General features: G+C 40.7%; 1 protein-coding gene across 1 annotated transcript in view; it reads right to left on the reverse strand.

Annotated features, from left to right (window-relative positions):
- Positions 1-13,065: 13,065 nt before the first annotated feature.
- Positions 13,066-24,762, reverse strand: part of PLXDC2 (plexin domain containing 2) — a 468,788-nt gene continuing 457,091 nt past the window's right edge. Inside the window, exon 14 of the mRNA XM_028114162.2 lies at positions 13,066-22,915. Within this exon, the coding sequence (XP_027969963.1) occupies positions 22,799-22,915 (117 nt within the window). The 3' untranslated portion in view covers positions 13,066-22,798. The remainder of the gene's footprint in view (positions 22,916-24,762) is intronic.

The raw sequence follows: 24,762 nt of genomic DNA on the forward strand, positions 1-24,762 counted from the left end.
TTCTAAACAATGATCTCAAATTAGATCACAAATCATTTCCAAAAGAGCCAAGCCCACCATTGAGCGGAAGGTGTTTGCATTAATAGACACCCCAGGTTCCCACCTTCTCCAGAGATGATCCATCTGCCAGTTCTGGCTGCTCAGTCACCTCAGGCCTTTTTCTTTGAAACCCTCCCACTGCTCGGCAAAGTGATGCTAACTGTTCTAGAAGCCGTCTCTGTATTTATAAGGAGACTTTGTTATCTGTTAGTTGGGAATTTTAATCCCAAGTGTAAGACAGAGTAAAGTCAAAAGACAGAAATTAACATCGGAGAGTTACCAAATTCTTCAGAAAGTTAAAAAAAAAAAAGAAGGCCCATATAGTTTCAATTTAATAAAATGTTCTTTCATAGTCACCTTACAAGTTATAAAATATGGAGGCATCTCTGAATACAGGGTTTGGCTGATTAAAGACTACCAAGGCTGAACATAAAGGCAGAAAAATGGAAAAATGTTCCCTGCCTCTACTCCCTATTATTCCTCCAAACCTACGTGACAACAAAGCCACCCTTCTCGAGAGAATTATTTTTAATAATTTAATAAATTATCTTTATAACTAATTTGTGCCTTGTCCCTTCTGTTTCGTTCGGATGTGGCTGCTAATGATGATGAGCAAATATATCTTCAAATATTCCTAAATTTCTGTGTATCCTTTATTCATCTCTTTAAAAATAATTCAGACAGATGTTTGCGTGTTCTGTTTTTAGGTAAAATGAAGGAGGGTGGCCTTTAAATGCGATTGGATTGAACTGCAATTTTTATACCCTAGCCGGTGTTGCCTTACCAGCGCTTAAGGCATTCCTAAGCGATGGTGAAAAACAAACCAACAAACCAACAACAGCAACAGCAAGTCCTGAGGATTTAAAAAACAAAAACAAAACCAGAAAGCTAAAGTGTCCTAGAATGTTCTTGGAAAATTTTCCCCTTTAAGAAATACTTTGCAATTGCTAATATGTCAAGAATGAGTAGAGGCAAATTTTCCATAGAGCTGTATAACTCCAGGAAAATGTTTTTATAAGAAAAAAAGAATTAGTTATCCAGAACCACGAGGCTTTGATATTTGATACCAAACTTGGTGTTCACACACTTATTTAGTTAAAAGAGTTTCATTCCTCCCTTTCTCTGGAAACTCAGGGCCATGCACACAAAGGAATTTTTTTTCTGGCTACACCTCATTAGGACAGAGGTGAATATCTGACCAAGCTAGTAAAGTATGTATATTTTATTAATTTATCTATTATTTTTCGTTCTTTGCTTCCTGTCACTCAGCAGGATTCTGCTTTACACCCATTGCCCCTCGTCCTGGATGTGGCAGAGGAGAAAAATAAAATGAAAAACTGAAATACTTCCCTTTTAACTTCTGTCTTTCAGAAGCCTAAACACTTGAGGGCATTTAGAGGATTTTCTCAGGATATAAGATGACAAAATTCCTGATTGTAGAAAACCAAAGAATCTTGGCCAGGAACACGAGGAAAGCTTTTCACCAACTAGAAAGAGATTTCCCTTGGTAGGAAAGCAGATAAGAGAGTGGGAGATTTGGAGCTTGCTAGACTCAGGAAGACCAGAGCAAATGGCTGCGTGGTACATCCAGGAAAAAGCTGACCATCTCCAAGTACACCCATCTGAGCTCCATTAGCAGCCTGGCAAAATCTCACTCGACCCAATGATGGCCAGGGAAAAGACCATCCTGAGGGACACTGAGGGAGTGCCCGGGGCTAGGAGGTCACAGTCCACAGAACTGATCCCTCCCCTGATCCCAGCCTTCCCTTGAACAGCCCTACCTATGGCCTCTGATCCCCGGGCATATGCCATATGTCCTTCCTATCAGAGCCAGTGATGACATCTCAATTGCAGACAGCAGCTTGCCCAGGGAAAGCCAAGCTAAACTAAGCAGTATATTCATTCATTCATGTATGCATTCATTCATCCTTTTTATTTAATTCATCAAACAAATGCTGTAAAGCATGTTAGGAAGCTGTAAGTGCTAAGAAGAAAAATAGGGGTTGAGCGATTGGAGAGAGAAGGGAGGTGGTGCTGAACATGGGCTAGTCTGGAAGGCGGCCTGGAGGGGGGGCCAGCAAGTGCTTTGCAGAGATCCTGAGCCTGAGCTGGGGGCCCGTGGGGTGGGCAGCCGGGAGGCCACTACCCGGGGAGAGGGTTGGCCCAGGCAAGATTGTGAAGATGAACCCCTGGAGGAGTCCGTGAGTCTCCAGGACAGGAGTGCCACACGCAGTGTTTACAATAGACTTGTGACCAGGTAAGAGGCACAAAGCTGATCTCCAGTCCCAGGGAAGGAAAGTGGGCTGAGGCATGTTGGCCTGGGCACGCTGTGTGGAGTGCGTGGTATATACTCTGCCCCTGTGTGTTTCAAAGCCAGATATTTTAAAGGTCAGCTATATGGTCCAAACTATTGGGAAGGTTATGTGGTAATTGTCAAAAAAGAAAAAAACTTTCTGCCACTGCTCTCTTAAAAGTCTCTCAATTGGGAGACCCCAAAATTTGAAAGTAAGGACTCTCAGTCTGATGTTTCACATTCCAGTAAATCTTCCAGTCCTATTGGAGAGCTTAAAGACATACTTACTCCTTCCTTTATTTACTTCCTCTATGGCTTGAACCATAGCGTGAAATCAATCATCGCATTCTTTTTCAATGCCATTGAGCCCTGATTAATTTCTGACATAGAAAATGTGGTATCAACGTGTGCACACCTAATGTTTGAGAGTCACTGGCGGAATTCTCAGAGGCTTCGGGGCTTGCTTCCTTCGTGACTTCTAGATTAGGGTGTAATCCCAATAACTGCTGGTTTAGAACCTTGTACTTTTCCTTCATAGCTCTTACCGCTGTTTTGGTCGCATATTTATGTATAAGATAATTTATTTAATAATTTGTTTAACAACTGCATCTAGACTATAAGCTTCGGTAGGGCAGAGGCAGGCTCTGCTTTGATATGATTTTATGCTTAGCATGTACTCAGGAATAGACACATAGCATGCACCCAGTAAAGTGACAGGGTTGTTATTAATGATTGGATTAAGTGTATTAGGAGGAGGTGGAGGTGAAGAGCCACAGTGCTTTCCTGTTCTCCTTTTGAGCATGATGATGCCATACACAGAAGCACCTCCTTCAATACTTTTGACACTGGTTATAGAGCAGAGCCTTGGGACCCTCAGGGAGGTCCACCTCACGACTAGGTAGGTCTATCTTCATGGTAGGTAACGAACGCTTCTTAGATGAGGGTAAGAAATTGTAGAATAGGGGCGCCAGGGTGGCTCAGACGGTTAAGTGTCTGCCTTCGGTTCAGGTCATGGTCCCAGGGTCCTGGGATCGAGCCCCGCATCGGGCTCCTGCTTGGCGGGGAGCCTGCTTCTCCCTCTCCCACTCCCCTCTGCTTGTGTTCCCTCTCTCGCTGTGTGTCTCTCTCTGTCAAATAAATAAATAAAATCTTTAAAAAAAAAAAGAAATTGTAGGATAGGTCATCAGATTTCCCTTTGTGTCAGTGTGTTTGTGACAGTGTGTGTGTGCACACGTGTGTGCTCAAATATGCACATGATATCGTCAGTTCCCAAATGTGTTAATATAATCAAATAGAATATGGTCAAGTAAATTAACTTTTTGAGGCTTCACTTTCTCATGATGTCTACTTTATTGAATTAGAAACAATGTATATAAATTATTAGCACAGTGCCCTGTATGCAATAGGTAACCAAGAAATGGTAATTATTAGTTTTGCTATTGGTACAAAAAAGGACATTATCTTGTCTCTCCAATTAATGCAGTATCATTAGGACTTTCTTATTTCATTAAATGTACTTTTGAATCTATCATTTTCCTGGGCCACAGTGTCCACTTTATGTTGGGCTCATAATTTTTTGAGTAATTTTCCTTGTCGAAAATGTAATTTTTCCCCATTTTTTTTTTTACTAATGTAAATAACCCTGCAGAGAACATCTGTGTATATAAAACTTTGTCTAAGTGTCTGCTTATTTCTTTAGGATGGATTCCTAGAAGAGGCAATGATGAATGTAAGTATACAGACTTTGTGTAGAAACTCCTTTTCTGTAATGTTAAATTGCTTTCCTGAAAGTCCAACCCAGTTGTTTTCCCAATTATAGAGTAAATTGGTACAACAACTTCACTGCATTTTTGACATCATGAAGTGTCTGTTTTTAAATTTCTTCCTGGTCTAATAGTCAAAATAGTATCTGATTGTCATTTTAATATGCATATTTGAATGCCAGTGATTTTGAACATTTATATATCCCTGAAATACTTTGTTCACTGGGCTCCTGACACACTCCACTCCACTGCTCTTTCCTTCGCTTCACTGTTTGTTCTTCTTCAGCTTCTCAACTGCTTCATGTTGGAATGTCCCAAGAGCCAGTCATTAGGCCACATTTTTTTTCTTTATCTACATTCACTTTTTGGATGATCTCATTGGTGCCATGGCCTTAAATACAATATTTATGTCAGACATTCCTAAATTTATATCTCTATTCCAGACATCTCTTTTGAACTTCAGACCCATAAATCCATTTTCTGTTCAACATCTTCACTTAGATGTCTTATACAAATAAAAAAGACATTTCAAACATAAGATGTTCTACACTGAGCTTCTAATGTTCCTTTACAAACTTGTTCATTTTTCAGTCTTGCTCATCTTCGTTAACGGCCACTCCATTCTTCCAGATTCAGCCGCAAAGCCTGGACTTGTAGTTGACTCTTCTTTCTCTCACCTTCCACGTCTGACACTTTAGCAGGCCCTTGGCTCTCCCTTCAGATGTGGCCATGATCCAATCAATTTTCAACATTTTCATTGCTTCATTGTAATATAGTTTTTTTTTCCCCCTTCTTAATGCACCGGACCCATTTTTGAGGCCCCAGCTAGAGTCTGGTCTGTTTCCTTTCTCAAGCAGCCAATTAAGTCCACCCCACTCAGCTACTTCCCTTAATGGGCTCTCCCATTCGGGACCACTGCATACCCATCCTAACTGCCTCAGGGGCGGGTATCCGACAACTGCTAAGAGCCCCTATGCCCCAGAACCGGCAAAATTATTCAAACTATCCAAGCCACGAAGGCCCCCATGGAAACCTTGCTGACCCCACCCTGCGTGTCACACATGAGCTCCTTCTTATAGCCCCAGCTGGCTGTTACCTTGTCCCTGGTTGCAATCCCCCACGTGACCCTGCCCAGGAGCCTTCTCCCCTTCACAGATATGAGTAATAGAGTTCTGCCCTTTATCATAACCTCACTGTGCTATGTCCCCCATCGCAAAACCTTTCAATCTCATAGAACATCCACCCCAGCCCAAGTTACGTTCGTTACCTCTCGCCTGGACGACTGTATCTACCTGCTGTCTGGTCCCATCGGAAGCCACGTAATTTTCTGTTGGAGGTCAGCTCTTGTTGCACAACTGCTCGGGACTCTCCCCTGGTTTCACCTCTCACTCGGGTTCATACTGGCCTTATTTTCTCTCTGACCTTTTTTCTCTCTGACTCTCTGCCTAACTCACTCTTCACAAGCCATTCTGACATGCTTGCTGTTTCTTGAACGTGCCAGGAATGTTTCCCCCATGTGGCCTTTGTACTTGCTGTTCCCTTTGAAATACTCCCAGGTCGTGACTCAAGCGTTACCTTTCCTGAGTGTCTACTTAAAGTGAGAAATCCACTTCTCTAACATCTGTGATCTCCTTTCTTGGTTGTATTTTTCCACTTAGCATTTATTTTCTAACTTTTTACATTGAGGATTATCAAGATATTGTTTTATTGTCTGTCTTGCCCCCCTAGAATGTAAATACATAAGGGCAAGGGATTTCTGTTGCTTTCTTACGTCTCAAAGGCAGCCCAGAGTAGTGGCCAGAGCACAGCCCCCAGGGATGCATCTGGTCTCTGCCTCTTACTTGCTGGATGACTGCTGATGGGTGATTGCTCAACCCACTAAGTCCCTCGGCTTCCTCTTCTGTAACACGGTATCTTAACTGCTATAGGTTGGTAGCTTACAAACAAACATTTATTTCTCACAGTTCTGGAGGCTGGGAAGTCCTAGACCAAGGTGCTGACAGATTTGGTGTCTGGTGAGAACCTTCCTCCCCTGCTCACAGATGGCTGTTTTCTGGTTCTGTCAGCACATGGTGGGAGGGGCAGGGGAGCTCTCTGGGGTCTCTCTCTCTTTTTTTATAAGATTTTATTTATTTATTTGAGAGAGAGAGAGAGAGAGCATGAAAGAGCACAAGCGGGGTGAAGGGCTGAGGGAGAAGCAGACTCCCTGCCGAGCAGGGAGCCCACATGGGACTCGATCCTGGGACTCCAGGATCATGACCTGAGCCGAAGGCCGACGCTCAACCAACTGAGCCACCCAGGTGCCCCTGGCGTCTCTTTTATAAAGGCACTAATCCCATTCATGAGGGCTCCATCCTCATGACCTAATCACCTCCTAAATTCCCACTTTCAAATACCATGACATTTGGGACTTAGGTTTCCACCCATGATTTTTGAGGGGACATAGACTTTCAGCCTCTAGCACATGAGAATAGTAAGAGCACCTGCCTAAGGTAATAAAATAATTCAATAATTTAATATTTGTAAGGTGCTTAGATTGGTGCCTGGCACAAGAAAAATAGTATGTGAGTATTTGTAAAACAAATACATTGCTGAATTTCCAGCACACAAAATAGTACGTGGCTCTTGGAGGGGTGATCAGTAAGTACTCATTGAATAAATCCTCAAAATAAAATACACGGCAAATGGAAATCCAGTTCTGCAGTGTGAGGGTGTGCTGTTGAATGTGCTTTGTTTGCTATACCCAGGTGGGTCTACTATCACATTACAAAGAGACATCTGCTGTGAGGAGCTTCCTGAGCAATGGGCATCTTTGTGCGGAAACATTCTTATTGTGGCAAGCGGGAGACTCCTGTCGCAGAAGGGGGAAGAGAGGATTGGCAAGGGTTTCTGACTCACTAGGGCTGAGAAGAATGACAAGAAATATACATTTGGTCTTTGTCCCGGTTTCCTGGCACCGAGCTCCTAAATCCTTTGGCATTTCCTGAGTGATAAGAATGATATGGGGTGTCTTTTGTTCTAAGGAGGAGACTCTCAGTGGACCCTTTGATAGCTTCGGGATGGGGGCCAGTCACCAGAAAGACCAAGGCAGGATAAGAAAGTTGGAACTTTCAACCCCACCCCTGGTCTCCAGGGAGGGGAGAGGGGCTGGAAATTAAGTTAATCTCCAATGGCCAATGATTTAATCCATGGTGACTATTGTAATGGAATCTCCATGAGAACACCTAAACAATGGGGTTTGGGAGCTGCTAGGTTAGTGAGCACTTCAAAATGCTTGGGAGGGTGGTGTACGCAGAGAGGAAGTGGAAGCCCCATACCTTGTCCTATGCATCTCTTCCACTGGCTATTTCTGAGATGTATCCTTCATGATAAACTAGTAATAGTAAGTAGTCCGCTTTCCCTGAGTCCTGGGACCACTCTAGCAAATTATCGAACCCAAGGAGGGGGTCGTAGGAATCCCTGATTTATAGTTGGTCTTTCAGAAGTATGGGTGGTTCAGGATTTTCTATTGGTGTCTGATGTGGGAACAGTCCGGTGGGACTGAACCCTTAACCTTTGGGGTCTGCACTAACTCCAGGCAGTTAGTGTCAGGACTGAGTTGAATTATAGGACACTCAGCTGGTGTCCAGAAAGTTGGAGAATTGGTTGGTGTGGGAAACAAGCCAACCAACCACACATTTGGTGTTCTGTGGGCAGAAACAGGGGCTGGAATCTGTGCCTTAGTCTATCAGTATAAAGCAGGTTTGCACAAGCTTAAAACGTGTTACATCTTATGAATTATATTTGAAACTACCTTGAGATATGTTGGAAATATGTTCCTCATTTTGCTTAGAAGCAGACATATAAAAATAGTTCTTTGAATAACACTCAGAGGTCCTGATTTTTCTGTAAAATTGTAAATAACCAAATGAATACATTTTTTAAAAGGCAGGTAACTTTTTAAACGCTATAGCCAAATGGTCTTCCTCTAGGCTTATCATTGTATTTTGCTATTTAATATTTTATTTTTCCTCACTCAGATTGAAAGCTCCCTCCTTTTCCCTCTGGTAAGTCTCCTGGAACGGGGAACTGAAGAGACTGTCCTAGATGTGGGGAGAAATGAGACTTTCAGGGAGGATGAGTCAGACGACTCCAAGGCAAGTAGTTTCCCTCCTGTGCAATTTCTAGTTTGAAAGGCTTATTTCCCAGTCTTTTTTCCCAGGTAATTGTTCCTCTCTACTTTTTTTTTTTCTTATATTTATCTCCTTAAGGACTAAGGCAGCATTTTTGGGGACAAAAATCAATGCATCTTTCATAAGCAACAATGATAACTAAGTTTTGTTGAGTGTTATGGCATAACACAAAGGAAAATATTTTAGGTCATTTATTTGTTACAATAATCTTAGGAAGTCAGTACTATTTTAATCCTCCCTTTATAGATGAAGAAATCTGGCCCCGAGAGGTCAGTTGTGTGATGTCACAGAGCTTGTCCCCTTAATTGCTTACGTGGACAGGTATCCGCGGACCTGAGATCTCATATTATTGGCACAGAGAAAAGACTTGTCTCAGGAAACTGACATATGTAAACCCAAGAGCAGATGCTCCTCAGTGAGTTCTTGATGATATGGGGACCCTGGTTTGACATTTATGAGAAAGGTTTCAAAAAGCAATCACCACCGGACCTTCCTTCCTGTCTTAGCGGGGACTGAATGTTTTCATGCTTCTGAGCCATGACTGTCAGGTCACTTATCAGTTGTGGTTTTATGTCAAGGAAATCAAACTGACCTCAGCAGTCTGTCTGAAGTAAGTGAACTCCCACCCCAGGGCCTCAATAAAGCTTCATATCAGGACATAAAGTAAAACACAGGAAAGTCCACGTGGCTGCCCCTCCCCCTCCACGCACATCCTCTCTGCCAGTTTACTGTGTATGGTCCGCTGGGGAGTCTCCTGCTGTATCCAAGCTCTTGTTCTCACTGTTCCAACAGCTGTGCTCCTTTCTTCTTCGCCTTAAGTACTGTTTAACCCGCCGAAAGCTGGTTTTGTTCAAGTAACATACCTTTCTTCAAGAAAACGACATCTAATTAAATTCCAAAGGACACCATTTTATGAAAGGGATGGTTCCCTTTTTGCAAGTCGCCATTTGTCTTTCTGGAGATGTGCTGTTGCATGTTCAGCATCTTGCTTCAAGGCATCCTGATGCGGATTTAAAACATTAGAGAAAGAAATAAGATGCAAGGTTCTATGGCATTTATTTATTTATTTAAAGATTTTATTTATTTATTTGACAGAGAGAGACACAGAGAGAGAGGGAACACAAGCAGGGGGAGTGGGAGAGGGAGAAGCAGGTCCCCCGTGGAGCAGGGAGCCCGATGCGGGGCTCGATCCCAGGACCCTGGGATCATGACCCGAGCTGAAGGCAGACGCTTAACAACTGAGCCACCCAGGCATCCTGGTTCTATGGCATTTAAAATAATTTATGCATCCCATCCTCTAGGCTTACAGCCAAAATGCAGCAGGAGATATTCGCTTCACATTCTACCAAGGCTTGCACCACATTGAATCCTTTTGGAAGGAAATCTAAATTGCAATTGTAAAAAGAAATCCAGGGAGAAAAAGCCCAATGTTATTCTGCAACTCCAAAAGTTCACCAGGAAAAATGTCAGGAGAATATCTGGTAGAAGTTCAAAGGCTGCAAGTAAAGTTTGTTGCAGCTATTAAGAGCAATGCGTATTAAAAAGGGGTCAATTAACATTTATCAAGAGATGCTGGCCTTTGCGAAGTATATTTACTCTGGGAGGCCAAGCACATTTCCTGTGACTTTAAAGTAATAACAACTGGTGGAAAAGAATAAACCCATTCCTGGGGGTGGGGTGGGGTGCCAACAAGGCCTAGATTTGCAAACTCTACGGGATTCTCATTGGTTTTCTCTCTTGGACATGTTTTTGAAATTTCCAAAAACCATAATGGCCCTTCATTTAGACTTGAAGAAGAAGTGTAGATGACATTTCTGAATGTCTGGATCGAGGAAATCAGAACCAGCTAAGGCAATGGTTTCCAGTCAGAAATTCTATCTTTTCTCTACCCTGCACTCTCGTCTGACCTTCTTGTATTCGTGCTAAGCCCCGGGTAGTATGGTGGGTGTGTGAAATGTGGCCGCCTGTAAACGGGAGGCATACGGGAGTATCCCAAAACTGTTGGCTTCTGTTCCACCAGCTCCTTACATCTCCAAGGCCCAAGCTCCTCTCTCCTGTAATTAGAACACACTTAAGCTGGAAAGCCAATGTCTCTAAATGCAGAACATCCTTTATGACGGACATCTTCATAGTTTCCCCGATGACTAAATCAGGTATTTATCTGCTTCCTTGGAGAGCTCTGAAATACTTCATGGACTCTCAAATTATGCAGAGGCAGTTTGCATTGAAATCATCTTGCTGTGGACTGCTTCAAATCTCTGAGGCTTTGTCTTTAGTGTCGGTCAATCTTATTGACTTATCGCTTCCCCACTGGGTCTGAGATCTAGTTCTGCTCTTCCCTGACATTTGACTATAACCATGCTGGAAGCTTTGTCATGCCTCAGATCCCCACTGGCCTCTGAAATCAATTGATCTTTCCAATTCCTTTCTGTAATTTGGATTTGCTGAGCTTTCTAATAACCACAGATAGTCCTGACCGACATTTACTAATTCATTAATTCTAAGGACAACTCCATGGGTTAACTATTAATGTTAAAAAAATCATTTGGAGGCGCCTGAGTGGTTCAGTCAGTTAAACATCTGACTCTTGTCATGATCTTGGGGTCGTGAGATCGAGCCCCACGTTGGGCTCTGCACTCAGTGCAGAGTCTGCTTGAGATTCTCTCTCCCTCTCCCTTTGCCCCTCCCCCATCATGCTCTATCTCAAATAAATAAATAAATCTTAAAAAAAATCATTTGCTCATTTATTTCAGGGACAGCACCTTAAATTCAAACCTCAACTACTTTAATTAATACTTAAGTCTATCTTGACCATAAGGAAATTGACGATATCTGTCTTTTCCCATGTTATCCTCATCGCCGAGGAAATTTAACCTCTACCTCGGGCAGTCTTGGTTGTCTGGGTTTCCTGGGACTTTTAGAAGATGGAGAAAGGTGTTCTTGTTGTTGAAAGAGTTGGGTACAACCAGGGAGGTCCCGCTGATTGCACGTGAAAGCGTATCAGATTGTGCTGTGCTATTTCCTTGGGAAATAGAACGGGAATGTATAATTTGCTGGAAGGGGTTGGCTGCAGGGGAGGCGGGCATTTCACACTTGCTGATGGGCTTGGGAGAGGACCAAAGACATGGAGGCTAAGATCTGGGAGAAAGAACTGTAGTCATGGAACAGTTGCCAGACCTAAGCAGTTGTTTCCAGAATGGTCTCTCCACTTTCTCCCAGGGCAATTCACCCATCACTTCGCCTTTGGGGTGATCTTTCTAGAAGAGTGGGATTATATGGCTCCTCTACCTCAAAACTTCAAAGTGCACCTATTGCTTTGAAGATACACTGTGAGGTCCTAAGGACGTCATTGAGGGCTTTAATGCTCTGGCCTCTCCCTTCTCCCCAGCCTCCTCCCTGCCCCGGCCCGGCCGTTTGCTCACAGCCACCCTCTCCCTGGTATCCTCATGCTGTGCCCTGGTGAAAGCCTACTCCATTTTCCAGACCAAGTTCAGATGTCACTTGCTCTATGGAAGCTCTCCTGACCTCTTTCATCCATAATGAACTCTCCCCCCTCTGGGACTGCAGTGTACCACATAAATAGTTCTATCCGGGGACCTATAATACTTGATTTGCCATATTTATTTAAATGTTTGCCTCCCCCACTAGGCTGTGGGCTAATTGAAAGCAGGGACATTATTTTTTTTGTTTTGTTTTGTTTTGGTAGCTCTGGAATCAAGCACACTGTGTAGCACAGATTAGACATTAACAAACATTTGTTAAGATCAACTGAGGGGGAATATTTCTCAACTGCCTGTTAGAAGCCTCAGGTTCTGAAAAGAGTGGTTTGGAATAGGGATCTGTGAGGAGAACACCTTGCTCTCCAAAGTTATAAGAGATATATACATCTACAGCTAATTTAAAAGCTGTGTGATTGTCATGAGCATTTTTTCCTTTAACATTTTCACTTTTTATTTAAGGAAATGGCACACATAAACACTGGCTTAGATGTTTTTCTCCTGCTAGGGCAAGTTGCATGATTTGCATGAATAATTTTTCCCTTTTGGCATCCTATGGACAATTCACACCATTTAAAACTGCAGTTCTGAATTACTCCATGTTATCAAAGCTTCATCAGTACAGTCCAAAAGATCCATCCAGAGGTAAGACTTGAAAAATCAAGCCATAGAGTGGCTTGAGAAATGCCACTGACTGGGATTCCCCACCGCAGCTTCCAGCATTTGCTTCCTGGCCCTGGGTTCAGGCTGGTGCATCCCCGGGATTGTGCAAAGGATGGTTCAGGGGTGGTGGATAAGGAAACAGGGAGAGGATCTTTAGAATTCAGAACATTTCTCTTCAGATGTTGTACATACATTAGCTGAGGGACACATCCCAAAGCCCCTAGTGAAATAGGTACCATCATTTCCAGTTTGGAACAAGGGGATTGGAGTACTAGCGACGAAAGCAAGAGCTGAATGGAAGCACCTTGACTGATTCTAGTACTAAGAGTTCAACTGGCAGCTAAGCCCCACCTGCCTGATCCCCTGATCTAGAACTCAACCAGGGCCTTTGTGCTTTGAGGGTTGGGGGCAGGAACCAAGCCTCCACCCAGCTGCACACTGTGACATTCTAGGTCCTTCCTTTTCTCCAGCTTGCTCTAGCTGGTATATCGGACAGGTTTAGAAGCAAAAGGGTTTTCTACCATGTCGTTAGCCCGTGGCTCTGCACGCTGCACGATTTTCTTCCGTAATAAGTAAAATGTTTCAAAACTAACAGTGGGAAGGAAACAGAAGTACGTTGAAAGACCAGGATAAAAGTATTTAAGAAATTAAAACAAAACGATCATTTATTGTTTTTAATATGTAGTCAAATATGACAGCGGTATTACACAAACTCTTCCCTTCCCCCCTTCTTCAATCCCCAATTCGTTGACTCCAACCGGAAGTGAAAAACAGGATTTAATTCTGAAAATAGCAATCAGCAGAGACAACACAGATAACATTTGGTCACCACCAGCTTCCAGACCTTTTAAGATGAACTGTGTCACCATGGCAGTCGATACACTGGCTTTCTTACCACATTTTTACTAGGAAAAAAAAAATGAAGATTTCCCACATACTGTAAGCAGAGCCAGAGTTGCAGAAAAACTTTGTTTAAGTAGCTGTGTGAGGAAAACTTTAATGACTTATTGCAATCATAACGATCCCCAGGAAAAGAGATGGCAAATGAATGAACTCTAAGGAAATACATTCAAACTTTGATAATTAATCTTACAGTGAAAATAATCAGGAAGCTTGCAGAAGTACATAGCATCTAAATTCTTGAATTTAAACCATTGGTTTCAGTAAAGGTTACCCCTCGTCTGTTATTAGACACCAATAGTGCAAATTCATGTACAATCATTCTTATATTTGCAGGTTCAGGTACGTCAAGCATGAGGTCATCATGAAGTATGTGTAGGTTATTTGATCATGGAAGAATGTAGGGCTCAGAATGTCTCACTGACAAGGCAGAAGAAATAGGAATGATGCCCAGAGACTGGAGTAAATTTAAAGTGCTCAGTTTTCCAAACCCTGGATTAAAGCTAAATTTTGGAAAACCTCTGCAAAATTAATCTTCACCTGAAAGACACATCCTCGATGTGAGTACAGGGCTTTGGAAAAACAGTGAGAAACAAAGTCGCAATGTGCTGTGCTCATCCACACAATCGTTCCTTTTGTGCGGGGTTGACTGGGTTTAGAGGGTCAGATTTTCCCCTCAGTGTTCTCTTTCAGGAACACTGCAGTGAGCTTTGTGATTCTGACAAAGGGTACAATTATACCCACTTTGAAATGCGTACAAATATTCTGTGTGCTGGTGCAACTGGCATAAAACACAGACAGCCCCGCGGGTGCCCAACTTCTCTTTTCACACTTGGGACATTGCAGAGGACTACAGGCAGAATTACCAGAAACAGTAGTAAATTCCTGGCGTTGGAAGTCCCCATGATCCCAGATGGCATGCAAAAAAGGCTGTTTCTTTTTTCCCCCTGAAAATAATGTACTTCCCAGGCACGGCCCAAATGCCTCAAATGAGGCAAATGAGAGATTTGTTTTGATCAGCCTATGAAAAGACTTTCCCCTTCTCAGCGAGGGCTCTGAGACTTCGCCATAATGTACACAAAATGTCTGTGTCTAAAGAACATTAATTAATTTCCCTAAAATGATTTTAACAGATCTCAGCAAGGAAAGCTGTGACTTCACTTTGATGGTATTTTTCCGAGTAGCCTGGTGGAGGACTCTGAATTTGGGTTTTTATTTCTCTGCTATAAATATGACAATCTGAGCATGTTTTTGTTCAAACCACCTTAAAAATGGTTGCTTGGACTTGACCACGTGTCTAGATAACAGTATATGAATCAGGTCCCGAGATGGTCAAACTTCACAGAGATTCAGTTATGGGTCCACAGTTGAAAGTACCCTTTCTTCTCATTTCCTCAGGAAAATTTATTTTCTCTTTACTGTATTTTATTTCCTCTGTGTGGTTGGCTGTCTCATGGTCTCTGGCACAAGGGGACCAAAGCACATGCCTTGTAAGTCAGAAGGAGATAAATGGAAAAGCCTCTTTTTGGTCCTTACTTGACCATAAGGAACCCAATTTCCTGGAGCAGGAAGGCCCCTTCTGGGCCTTCATGATTTTAGGATTGTGCCATAGGAGAAGTACAGGTGGATGATGGTTGAGTTTTAAATTAATTGGGGACATCCTTGACTTTCTGTATATCACCTGTTTCCTAGGATAACTTGCAGGATCTGTGTCTGAATGTCTGAATGACCTAATTTTGAGCTGATCTTCATCTCCTATTGATCTGTACATTGCTCTGAAGAAGATGAAAATTCTGCTCAATAGCATATTTCAATTTTTCCATGAATCGTATCCACCCACTCACTCTTATGTTTATACCTCTCCCCATATAGCAAACCTCTAAAATGAGTTTCATACTATGTATCTATGCAACAGGCACAAAGGTTTATAGCTGCATGATCAGTAAGTAACATTTTGGTCATGAATCTATAGTTTTTGTAATGCTAAAAAAGAGAGATTCTTTTAAAAAAAATAACACGCCAGTGGGAATGAGAGAAGTCACTGAGATTTTCAACCAGAATCAAAATAAATATATCACTATCTGCCAACTTAAAATTTTTTTGCTTTATTCCATTAGATTTTTTTTAGTAATTCTCAAATGTTAGTAAATTTTAGAAAATAGAAAAAGATGAGGAGCAGCATATGATTTAAATTATTTCTACCCCCCCCACCCAGCCTTTTATTCTGGATTTAAAGTCACAGAATCTCTTAGTCAACAATGATCTGGAAATTCACTTATAATAACAAGCTTTGAGCATCTATTTCTCTAGACATAATTTGGTCATTCATAATAAATGTGCTATTGAGAAGCCAATGATGATGTACTTCATAAATGTGTCAGGGAGAAGTGATTCAAGAAATTATGTGATTTTACTTGGATAATTACCATCTTACAAAAATTACCATCTTACTTCTTTGCAATCATCACCAGTGGATGGTTTAAAAGTTATGTCAGGTAACAGGCAGATGCATTCCAATTTCAGCTGAAATTAGAAGATCAGCTTAATCAAAATGTTATGTAACATCAAACTGTCCGATGGACTGTGGTAGAGGAGATATACTTGAGGGTCTCCTCAGCTGAAGATTTCTGGTTTCTAGGATTATCTTGCGAGAGCTCACTCTGTGTGTGAGCGCCTCAATATTCTATAGCCTTGGGCTTTGTAATCAAGGCTTTCAATTGTGTCACCATAGTAGCAATTTGTAGTAAATGGTTATGAATGCTCGCAAAGTCTGGGTTGGTGTGTTAGCAAAGGAATCAAGGGGAGGCCTGATATTCCAGCTGGGCGTTTGTTGTTATTTCTAGGAATATTCTTGAGGGGTTGTCTTTGTAAAACTCCACCATGTTTTCCAACTGGTGCGGCGTAGACACAAGTATGGCTGACTTGATTCACAGTTACCCACAGGAAATCACTGACCCAGTGGGAAAACTGACCCAAGGCACATCAAATCATAAGAACTTTGGCTTGACAGATTAAATATCCCGACTTGGAAATTTCCAATTCTCAGTTTCTTGAGACAGTCAATTTTTTCTCTAGAAGGGCAATAAAAAATCAGATATAGAAATAAAAATAACAGAATATCAGAAATAGAAAGCTCATCCAGATATACTTAAAATTAGATGTACCAAACTTCAACTTCCATGCATATTTTGAGGCAAAGATGAAGGACCAAGATTTGTAAAAGTGTCAAATGACCAAAAGAAAACTCCTCAAGGCAGAGTCTGCGTTACCGAAGTTGTATGACCCCAAGTCTCCACACTGAAGCTAACATCACAACGGCTACAATTCTAGCAGCAAAGCACAATTACCGAACAGACTTATCTCTCACTAGGAAACAGCAAATTTCCAAGTTTCTAGAGATAATCAATCTTCTGATCTTCTCCCACTAAATCTGTAAAACTGAGAGATGGGGAAATAGATAAGGATGATGGTGGGTTGTAACTGAACTAGTGACTTTTTACAGTCCCTTCTAATTCAGAGAGTTTATGATCCCAAGTCTTATTGTAAATAAAAACCAAAAACCCCTATCTATCATAAAGCTTAAGGGAAAGAGAAACATTTCTTTTTTTCTTCTGATATATTTTGCTAGTTAGATAATCCGGTAGTTTTCCCAATCCCAATCCGTGGACATTTGGCAATGTTTGGAGACATCTTTAGTTGTCACAGTCTGTGTGTGTGTGTGTGTGTGTGTGTGTGTGTATGTGTGTGTGTGAACACCACTGGCATAAAGTCAATGGAAGCTGCCTGGAAGCCGCCATATATGCCCTACAACACACGGGACTATTTCCACCCCACCTTCTGACAAAGAATTCAGGGACCCCAAATGTCAACAGTGCCAAGGTTGAGAAAGCCTGAGGCAGTCTAATAAGTGACATAACAACCACACACCTAAAGTGCAAATGCTTCTTTGATACACTGGTGTTTCTGGAATACCTTAAAACTATGATGTTGAACGTTCAGAAAATATTGGTACAAGAAAGTGAACTGTTACATCTAGTCAGAAAAAGTCCAAGTGACCTGGAAAGTCCCTCTGGGTCTGGGACAACTTTGGATGAGTCACTTTTGTTCCCATGAATGAAATTTACAAACCATTTAAAATAGAGCAAACAGCACCAATGTGCAATGATGTATTGTATTTCTGAAACATTCTTTAGGCAAATACTTGATAATTCTCTAAGTATAATAGACAATTGGAATTGGAAATTGGATAGAATAATATTGATCCGACCTCTTTGCAAAGTTGTGCCTGAGGATTCCATCATATCACAATTATCAGTCGACCTGCCTGATCTCTATTTGTATTTATCACTATATACCACAGATCCAGCACAGGAACTTGGTTCCGATAGGTGCTCAATAAATATTTAAGTAAACTGAGTGGCCGAATGAGTGAACAAATAAAGGGGTGAGTCAAAGTGCTCCACAAAATGTAAAGTGCTTTATAAACACAAGGTAATAGGTAATGCCACAGACCTCATAATATTTGCTCAAAAAACCTTCCTGGGGCAAAAATGTTCAAGTGGTTTCAAAAGCAAATAAAACTTGTGATTATATATGTTGTAAGAAAATAAGCTATGAAGATTCTTAGTTTTCAGATATATTTGGGAAGAAATGAAACAAAGGTAGAACAATTTTAAATGACTAAAAATAGTGTTGCTGACAGATGGCACCAGGTAGGGGTGGGAGGGGCGTGCAAAACTAAATAAAGACACTGTAATGGCTAGAACTTAAAATCACTGGTTGTCATGAAGATGGTACTATTCTTATGAACATATAGAAGAAGACGGGTCCAAAGTTCTATATTATAAGAAGAGTCAGTAGTACAGATAAACTTAGCCTTCAGATGGACTGTGCCTTCTAAGCTGCTTGGTTGGGGTTGGCCTTAACTGCTGATGAAGGGGTGCAGGCAAGAAAAATGGTAACAGAAATTACCAGTTGGGAGTTTTAAGTTCAAGACCCAATTCTGACACTGGGAAAATTACCATATCTTTCCAGGAGTCAATTTTCTGATCTGTAAAATGAAGAGCTTGGGTTAGATGACCTGCCATGATTCTGGCATATGGATGCTGACGCCAAAACACGGTGTGGGATGGGAAAGTAAGAGCTAGAGCAACCTTTGGGAATTAGTAAAGCTCATTGTAATAAAGTATTTGAAAAATGCCTGAAGAAATACCAAGAAAAATAACATTTCACAGGAGGAAGAAACCATAACAACAGGATTGATTTCTTAGTCTTATTTAAATATTAATTTCTTATCATGGAAGGAAAGTTTCTTGAATCAAGGCATGGATTCTAGCAAAACTTTTTCTCAAATGGGCAACAGACACTAGAGGACATAACCAAGATGACACTCCTTCAGGACAGGTAGTAATGTAAGAACTTTTGGCCCCAGAAACTAATAAATTATACTAATCAGAATATATATTATCTGCATATTAGTATAATTTAAAAGAATAGTCATCTTCTTATTTGCATTTGCAAGTTTTTACCGTTCAGAAATTGAGTTCCATGTATTTTTATATTTTAATAAGGCAGCCCCTTATATTTGTGTCACAGGGATAAAATAAATATTTGAAATTATTTATGCTTGAGGTATTTCCTTCTAAAGAAAAGCCTGCTGCTCAGCCCCTGGGCCTCCCTTTGCTGCGAAGAGTAAACTGGGAAATCGCAAGAAACTAGAGAGACTCAGTGACTCTACATAATAAGGAATTGAAGTAATTTCAGCATGCACATAGGGACTGTGTCATGGTGGAGGAGTCAAAGTTGGGAGAGACATGACAGATGGGAAATACTAAGAGAAAATATTAAGATGGGGAAAAATTGAGCAATTTTTCCTTTGGCCTTTTCTTAAGAAAATTTTTTATCGATTTGATTGTCTTTGAATAGTTTTAGGATTGGTGGACTTTTCTTCATCTGAATGCAAATTTGTGCTGAGACTGGACCAAGGCTGTGCTTTATATGGGTTACATTGATGTAAGGTTTTAAAAGCCTGTACGTCTGTACATTTAGTCAATCTGCATAATAATAACCTTACAACGAAGAGAGAACAAAAATATTTTTATTTTCCAAAACTGTAAATTGAGACTTATGGAAGTTAAAGTGATTTTCCCAAGATAACATAGTGGAGACTCAAAGCTGTGTCAGCCGGTATTCTTTTCATTATAGCATGCTGCCTCTCTGAGATCAAAAACACTTAAATATGCCCAAGAACTACCAAATCTTCTTTTTTTCTTCCTTCTCCTTTTTATTCAAGGAGAGGGAATTAAAAGAAAAGACCTCTACTCTACAGCACTGTATAACAGAATTTTCTGCAGTGATGGCAATGTTCTGTGTTGTCCAATATGGAAGCCAACAAGCCACATGTGGCTATCGAGCATTCAAAATGTGCCTAGTGATTGAAGAACTGAGGGTTTTTTTAAATTTAATTTTAATTAATTTAAATTTAAATAGCCACATTTAGCTAGTGGATAGGATACTGGACAGAACAACTCTAGAAGCTCCATGTGAGAGAGATCAGCAAATGCTCTAGGTATCTCAAACTAAAATAATAGTGGGAGTAAACTGTACTTTATTATTGATCTTTAGTTTTCTGTTTGTTAGTGTATCTTAAAGTCTAAACACTTCATAAACAACCAACATTGTGGTCAGTGCCATCTGGTTGGCTTAGGACATTTTTCTTGACATTTATACCTTTACCTAATACCAAATATTATTTCCTCTGTAGCACCATTTATCAGATTTCTTCAGAAGTCTGTATGTGTTTCTTGGCTGTTCTTAATTTTTTAAAATTGTTATTCTCTCTCTACTGTGTTCATAGTATTTAAGTAATGTACAGATGCACCCCTTCTAATATATAATGTATGTAAAGTCCAAAGCATCAATGTCCATTCTGAATTTCTAGAAACATGGTGTACGTTTGCTCTTCCTTTGCAGTAAATGGGCACCAGGAACAAACCAGAAATATAAAATAGAATAAAAATTTCATGAAAAAAAGGGATTAGCCAGCCTTTCTCCTTACCACTAAAAGATTCATATACAGCAGAAACTTTTCAGCACCTCTAACTCCTACTTTTGTTAGGAAGTGTTCTCACACTTCCAAAAAGTTTTCCCTATTACTAGGTGCTTTAGTTCATTGAACAATTCAGTTTTATGTCTTGTTCGTTTGTTTCCAGAATTGTCAATTCTATTAATAGAAAGTGGAATATGAGCTCTGAAGGGAAGAAAGACAACATTACGACTTCAAAGAACTGTGTAAGGAGTTGGATATATACACGAGATTTATATAACTGTCAATCAACTGCTACTGGAAGCCACACCTATCACAAAAGCTAGTGGGAGAAGCGTCATCTTATCCTAAAAGGAATCGTCTATGTGTTCCTTATGTCTTTGTAGAATACCAGTTGCACCAGTTACATTGGCAAGTCATTTGGTTATTGCTAATCTGACGAAACCTACTCCACAAGAAATAAGTTGGGATATTTCATATAAACTGAATGCAGATACAGCAGAGAGATTGTCATCACATCCTTCAATTGCCTTGCTTGTCAGGTTTTTTTTTTTTTTCAATTATTAACTAAGTAGGTTAGGAAAAAATTACTAACCTCATCAGGTATTTAAAAATGTAAAGCAAAATATACGTGATTGAAGACGGTACTAGTTTACGTCAGACAACTGTGAAGATAACATAGGATACTCTGTTAGTAGACTGATGTTGTTCAATGCAGACACTGTGTACAGATGCTAAGCTGTTAGTAAAGTGCTGCTTATAAGACATCTCTGCTTCCTGATACCTGAATCTGCAAATGTTGGACACTGTGCCCTAGGAGAATCTACAGCATCTGGGCACAGGATGTCAGTTTCATGGGTCGAGATGTTGATGAACTTGTACACACAGGACCTGAATTTGAACGTTGGGAGCTCGGTATACATATTAACCACTTTCCTCCTCAAGCCATGCCTTTCCTTTCCTCATTTGTGGAGAAGTTTCGAAATCTGGATGGCAATTACAATTACAAGGCAAAATGACAGATCCATCTAAGGAGCATTTTGCATCTGCTTTCTTTAGCCAGGGAGGGAAGGGGTTGATAGGAATGAAAGAGTGGCTCAAATAGGCAGGAAAATGATCGGCACTGCAACTGATTGAACCACTTTTGCTAAGGGACATAAAAATATTCTAATATTAAGGATTATTTTACAACTCTATGGAAGTATGCAGTAATGCATCTCGCATTTGTTTTGTCTTGATGACAAATGCACTCTTTGAGTCACAAGAGCCTGCCTTGTGTTAGTTATAAACAAAAATATATTTATATATATATTTATGTAACTACTATGTGCTTTAAAGAAAATTACTGTATGATTCAGCAGGGTTCTTTCATCCTTTTTTATCACCAGGGATATGCTGACTTGAATGGCTTCTTAGACAGGAATTGACAATGACATGGGCCTTAAGTACTGAAATAGCACAAAGTAAAAAGGAAAAAAAAAACACCCCAAAACCCTCCCCCCACATATGTTTAGACTCCCTTAATGTTTTTGCCTCAAAAACGATTAAGGGACTCTTTGTATTGTTTCCTTCAGCCAAGAGCAACTGTGGCTTCATAGGATTTCATGGTTGGGAAAACGGAGGCAATGTATCTTAAAAAAAAAAGAAATGAACTGTTTTATCTGAGGCAAGAGAACTGAAAATCTCCTTTGCCTCTCCCTCTCTCCTAATCCTTAGCCAAGAGTGTGGTAATTCTGCCACAGCCCATAGGAAGGACACTCATTAACAAGGGAGAAGGAGGCACAGATAAAAGATTATTCTGTAGGATAATGAACTTGTCAGAACAAGTGGATCTAGACCAGAAAAACAAAATCCTTTTGCCACATGTCTGGTGGAAAGAGAGAAAACCCTCTTATTTTAGGTTTGTTTTTTGCTCCTGCACGAGCTGTTTTCCTTAGCAATCTTGAAACATTCATCATTGCTCTTTTGAGAGAAAAGGTTCAGGCTTTGGAACACAGTTATCTTTGAGACATCAGAGAAGAATATTTGAACCAAAGGCGTAGATCCCTCATGAACTAAAGCTTTATTATTATTGTTTGTTCTCTATCCCTTTGCAACCCTGCACCTAAGCCAATAGCACTGTCATCTTGTCATACTTCTGATAAGTCCACAGGAGATGTTCTGAGTGAACTATAAAATGGTATTCCACTAGGGAATTCTATGTTCAATGGTCAGTGGTACCTTGGATGAGTTTTAGTTTTTCTTTTACCCTTCCAGTGCTGGGCTTGTCCAGAAATCTCATCTCCTTCAGGCTACAGCAGCTTAGGGCTCCTTCGTGTGTGTGCGTGTGTGTGTGTGTGTTTGTGTGTGTGTGTCTTAAAGGTATAGGCAAATTTTTAGTCTTAACACCTGTAAGCCAGCACTGGTGCTGTTCTGTCCTAGAAATTTTAGCACTGCTCTGATACAATGAAACCTTCTTTCTCTCCAACTGGTTCAACTTCGGCATAGGCAGGATGACCAGAGCCTCTTCGAAACTTCATTGCAGGCCATCTGCTTGGGCGTCTCTGAAACAGAAAATGCAAAAATAATGAATACCAGAGTGATGGTCATATCATTAAAAAACATATCTCCCTTCATCTACTTGTTTGGGAGAGAGAGCGTGTCAGCGGCGGGGAGAGGGCGGGGGGGTGGGGGCAGAGGGAGAGGGAGAGAAAATCCTCAAGCTGACTCCTTGCTGAGTGCGGAGCCCGACATGGGGCTGGATCCCACAACCCTGAGATCACGATCTGAGCCAAAACCAAGAGTTCAACACCCAACCCACTGAGCTAACCAGGGGCCCCAGTATTTGCCAAATATTTTAGAGTAACTTCTGAGTTAAATTTAGTAATACATTATCTCACATTACTACCACAGTTGGAATTACACATGCTCAAAGCCCCATTCTTGCATCTTTATTATGGCATTATTAGCACCTCTCAGGGGGATAGTCCGTTTGCCATAGTGGCCCCGTGGGAGTGAGAGCTTCTCAAAGTCACAGTTTATGCCTTCTGCATACTTTTGTCTAAAAGATTCTATAAGTGTCTAACTTGGAAAAAATGAATTTAGTAAAAAATAAGTCTTCTGAATATATAGCCCCTGACATTTCCTCTTCTCTAGAAAATAATATCATTTCACCTTATTTATTAATTCACTCAAAAATGTAAGGCCATACAATTCTGCACAGTTCTTAGAAGCATGTCTCAAATTTGGCCCTAGACTTTTTAGTAAGCAAAATGAAAGAAAAATCACTTACTATCTTAAGAAATTATTTATTAGGCTGAGACTTCCCGTACAGGACTTTTTGGGCTTAAAAGTTAACAGATGTCATGCCCTGAAAACTGAATCAAACATCAGAGGGCAGAGACAATCTCCAGCCTATGAACTACATAATGGCACAAGGAGACACTGGTCCTAAAATACAGGTTATTTATTCTGACAAAAGGAGTGCACTTCTCCCCAGCACTCTGTCCATCAGACGAACCTTCTGTGATTTACAAATAGAAGTGCTGATATGAAAATGCATTTTCACGGCCCCAGCGACACTAGAAATATTGCTTTATTTATCAGAGTCTCTGCAATTTTGTAGTATATGAGACAATGCATACTGAAGAAAGTTTATTTCTGTCCAAAATTTATTTCTATTGAAAGAATTTTAATGTGAAAAATGTTAAATATCAATGTAGATAAACTGGCACTTGGCAACCTTCTATATTTGCTAATTCCATTCCATGGGCAATGATTAACGGGCGTAGAAGAGTTTTCACATCAGGAAGGAATGAGTATGAGCTCTACTTTCTAGAAAAATACTATTGAAACAATTACATTCTGACTATTAATAATATTATTTACTGCCTGTATAACATTACGTGGTCAGAATGTTTTATATTTATTAGCTGATTAAGTCCCATGGTGTATGTGAAAAACTGAATTATCCTTATTTTCCAGGAAAAGAAGTTAAAACAAAGAGAGGGCTAAATAGCAAATAGTGTGTCTTTGGTGGAACTAAAAATCATCATCGATGGAAATACACTGAGCATTTTTGGGGAGCTGGGCACTGTAACTCATGATCACTCCTGTCGGAAAAATGCCAATCTGCCACCATGCTCACTATTTAGAACTTCCACTTCGGTTTCAGTTACTTCACAGTTGGTCTTTTGAAGGTACAGCTGCCTAGTCCTTCTCTGAATCAAGTAGCACCACCAAGTCTTTGCTCCGAATCTCCACCTTTCCAAGGCCCGCCTGCCATCCAGCTGGCAAGTTCAGCCCTGGGAACTAACCCTAATTGACAACCCAGCACATAAAGACATTGTGCCGTCAGTGACTTAAAAAGGAGTGCAGATTATCATCAAGAAAATAAGGGTAATATGTTAAA

The sequence above is a fragment of the Eumetopias jubatus genome, unplaced genomic scaffold (assembly GCF_037043125.1).
Source record: "Eumetopias jubatus isolate StellerSeaLion01/CBP00866 unplaced genomic scaffold, mEumJub1_p1.0 scaffold_8, whole genome shotgun sequence".
Taxonomy (NCBI): Eukaryota; Metazoa; Chordata; class Mammalia; order Carnivora; family Otariidae; genus Eumetopias; species Eumetopias jubatus.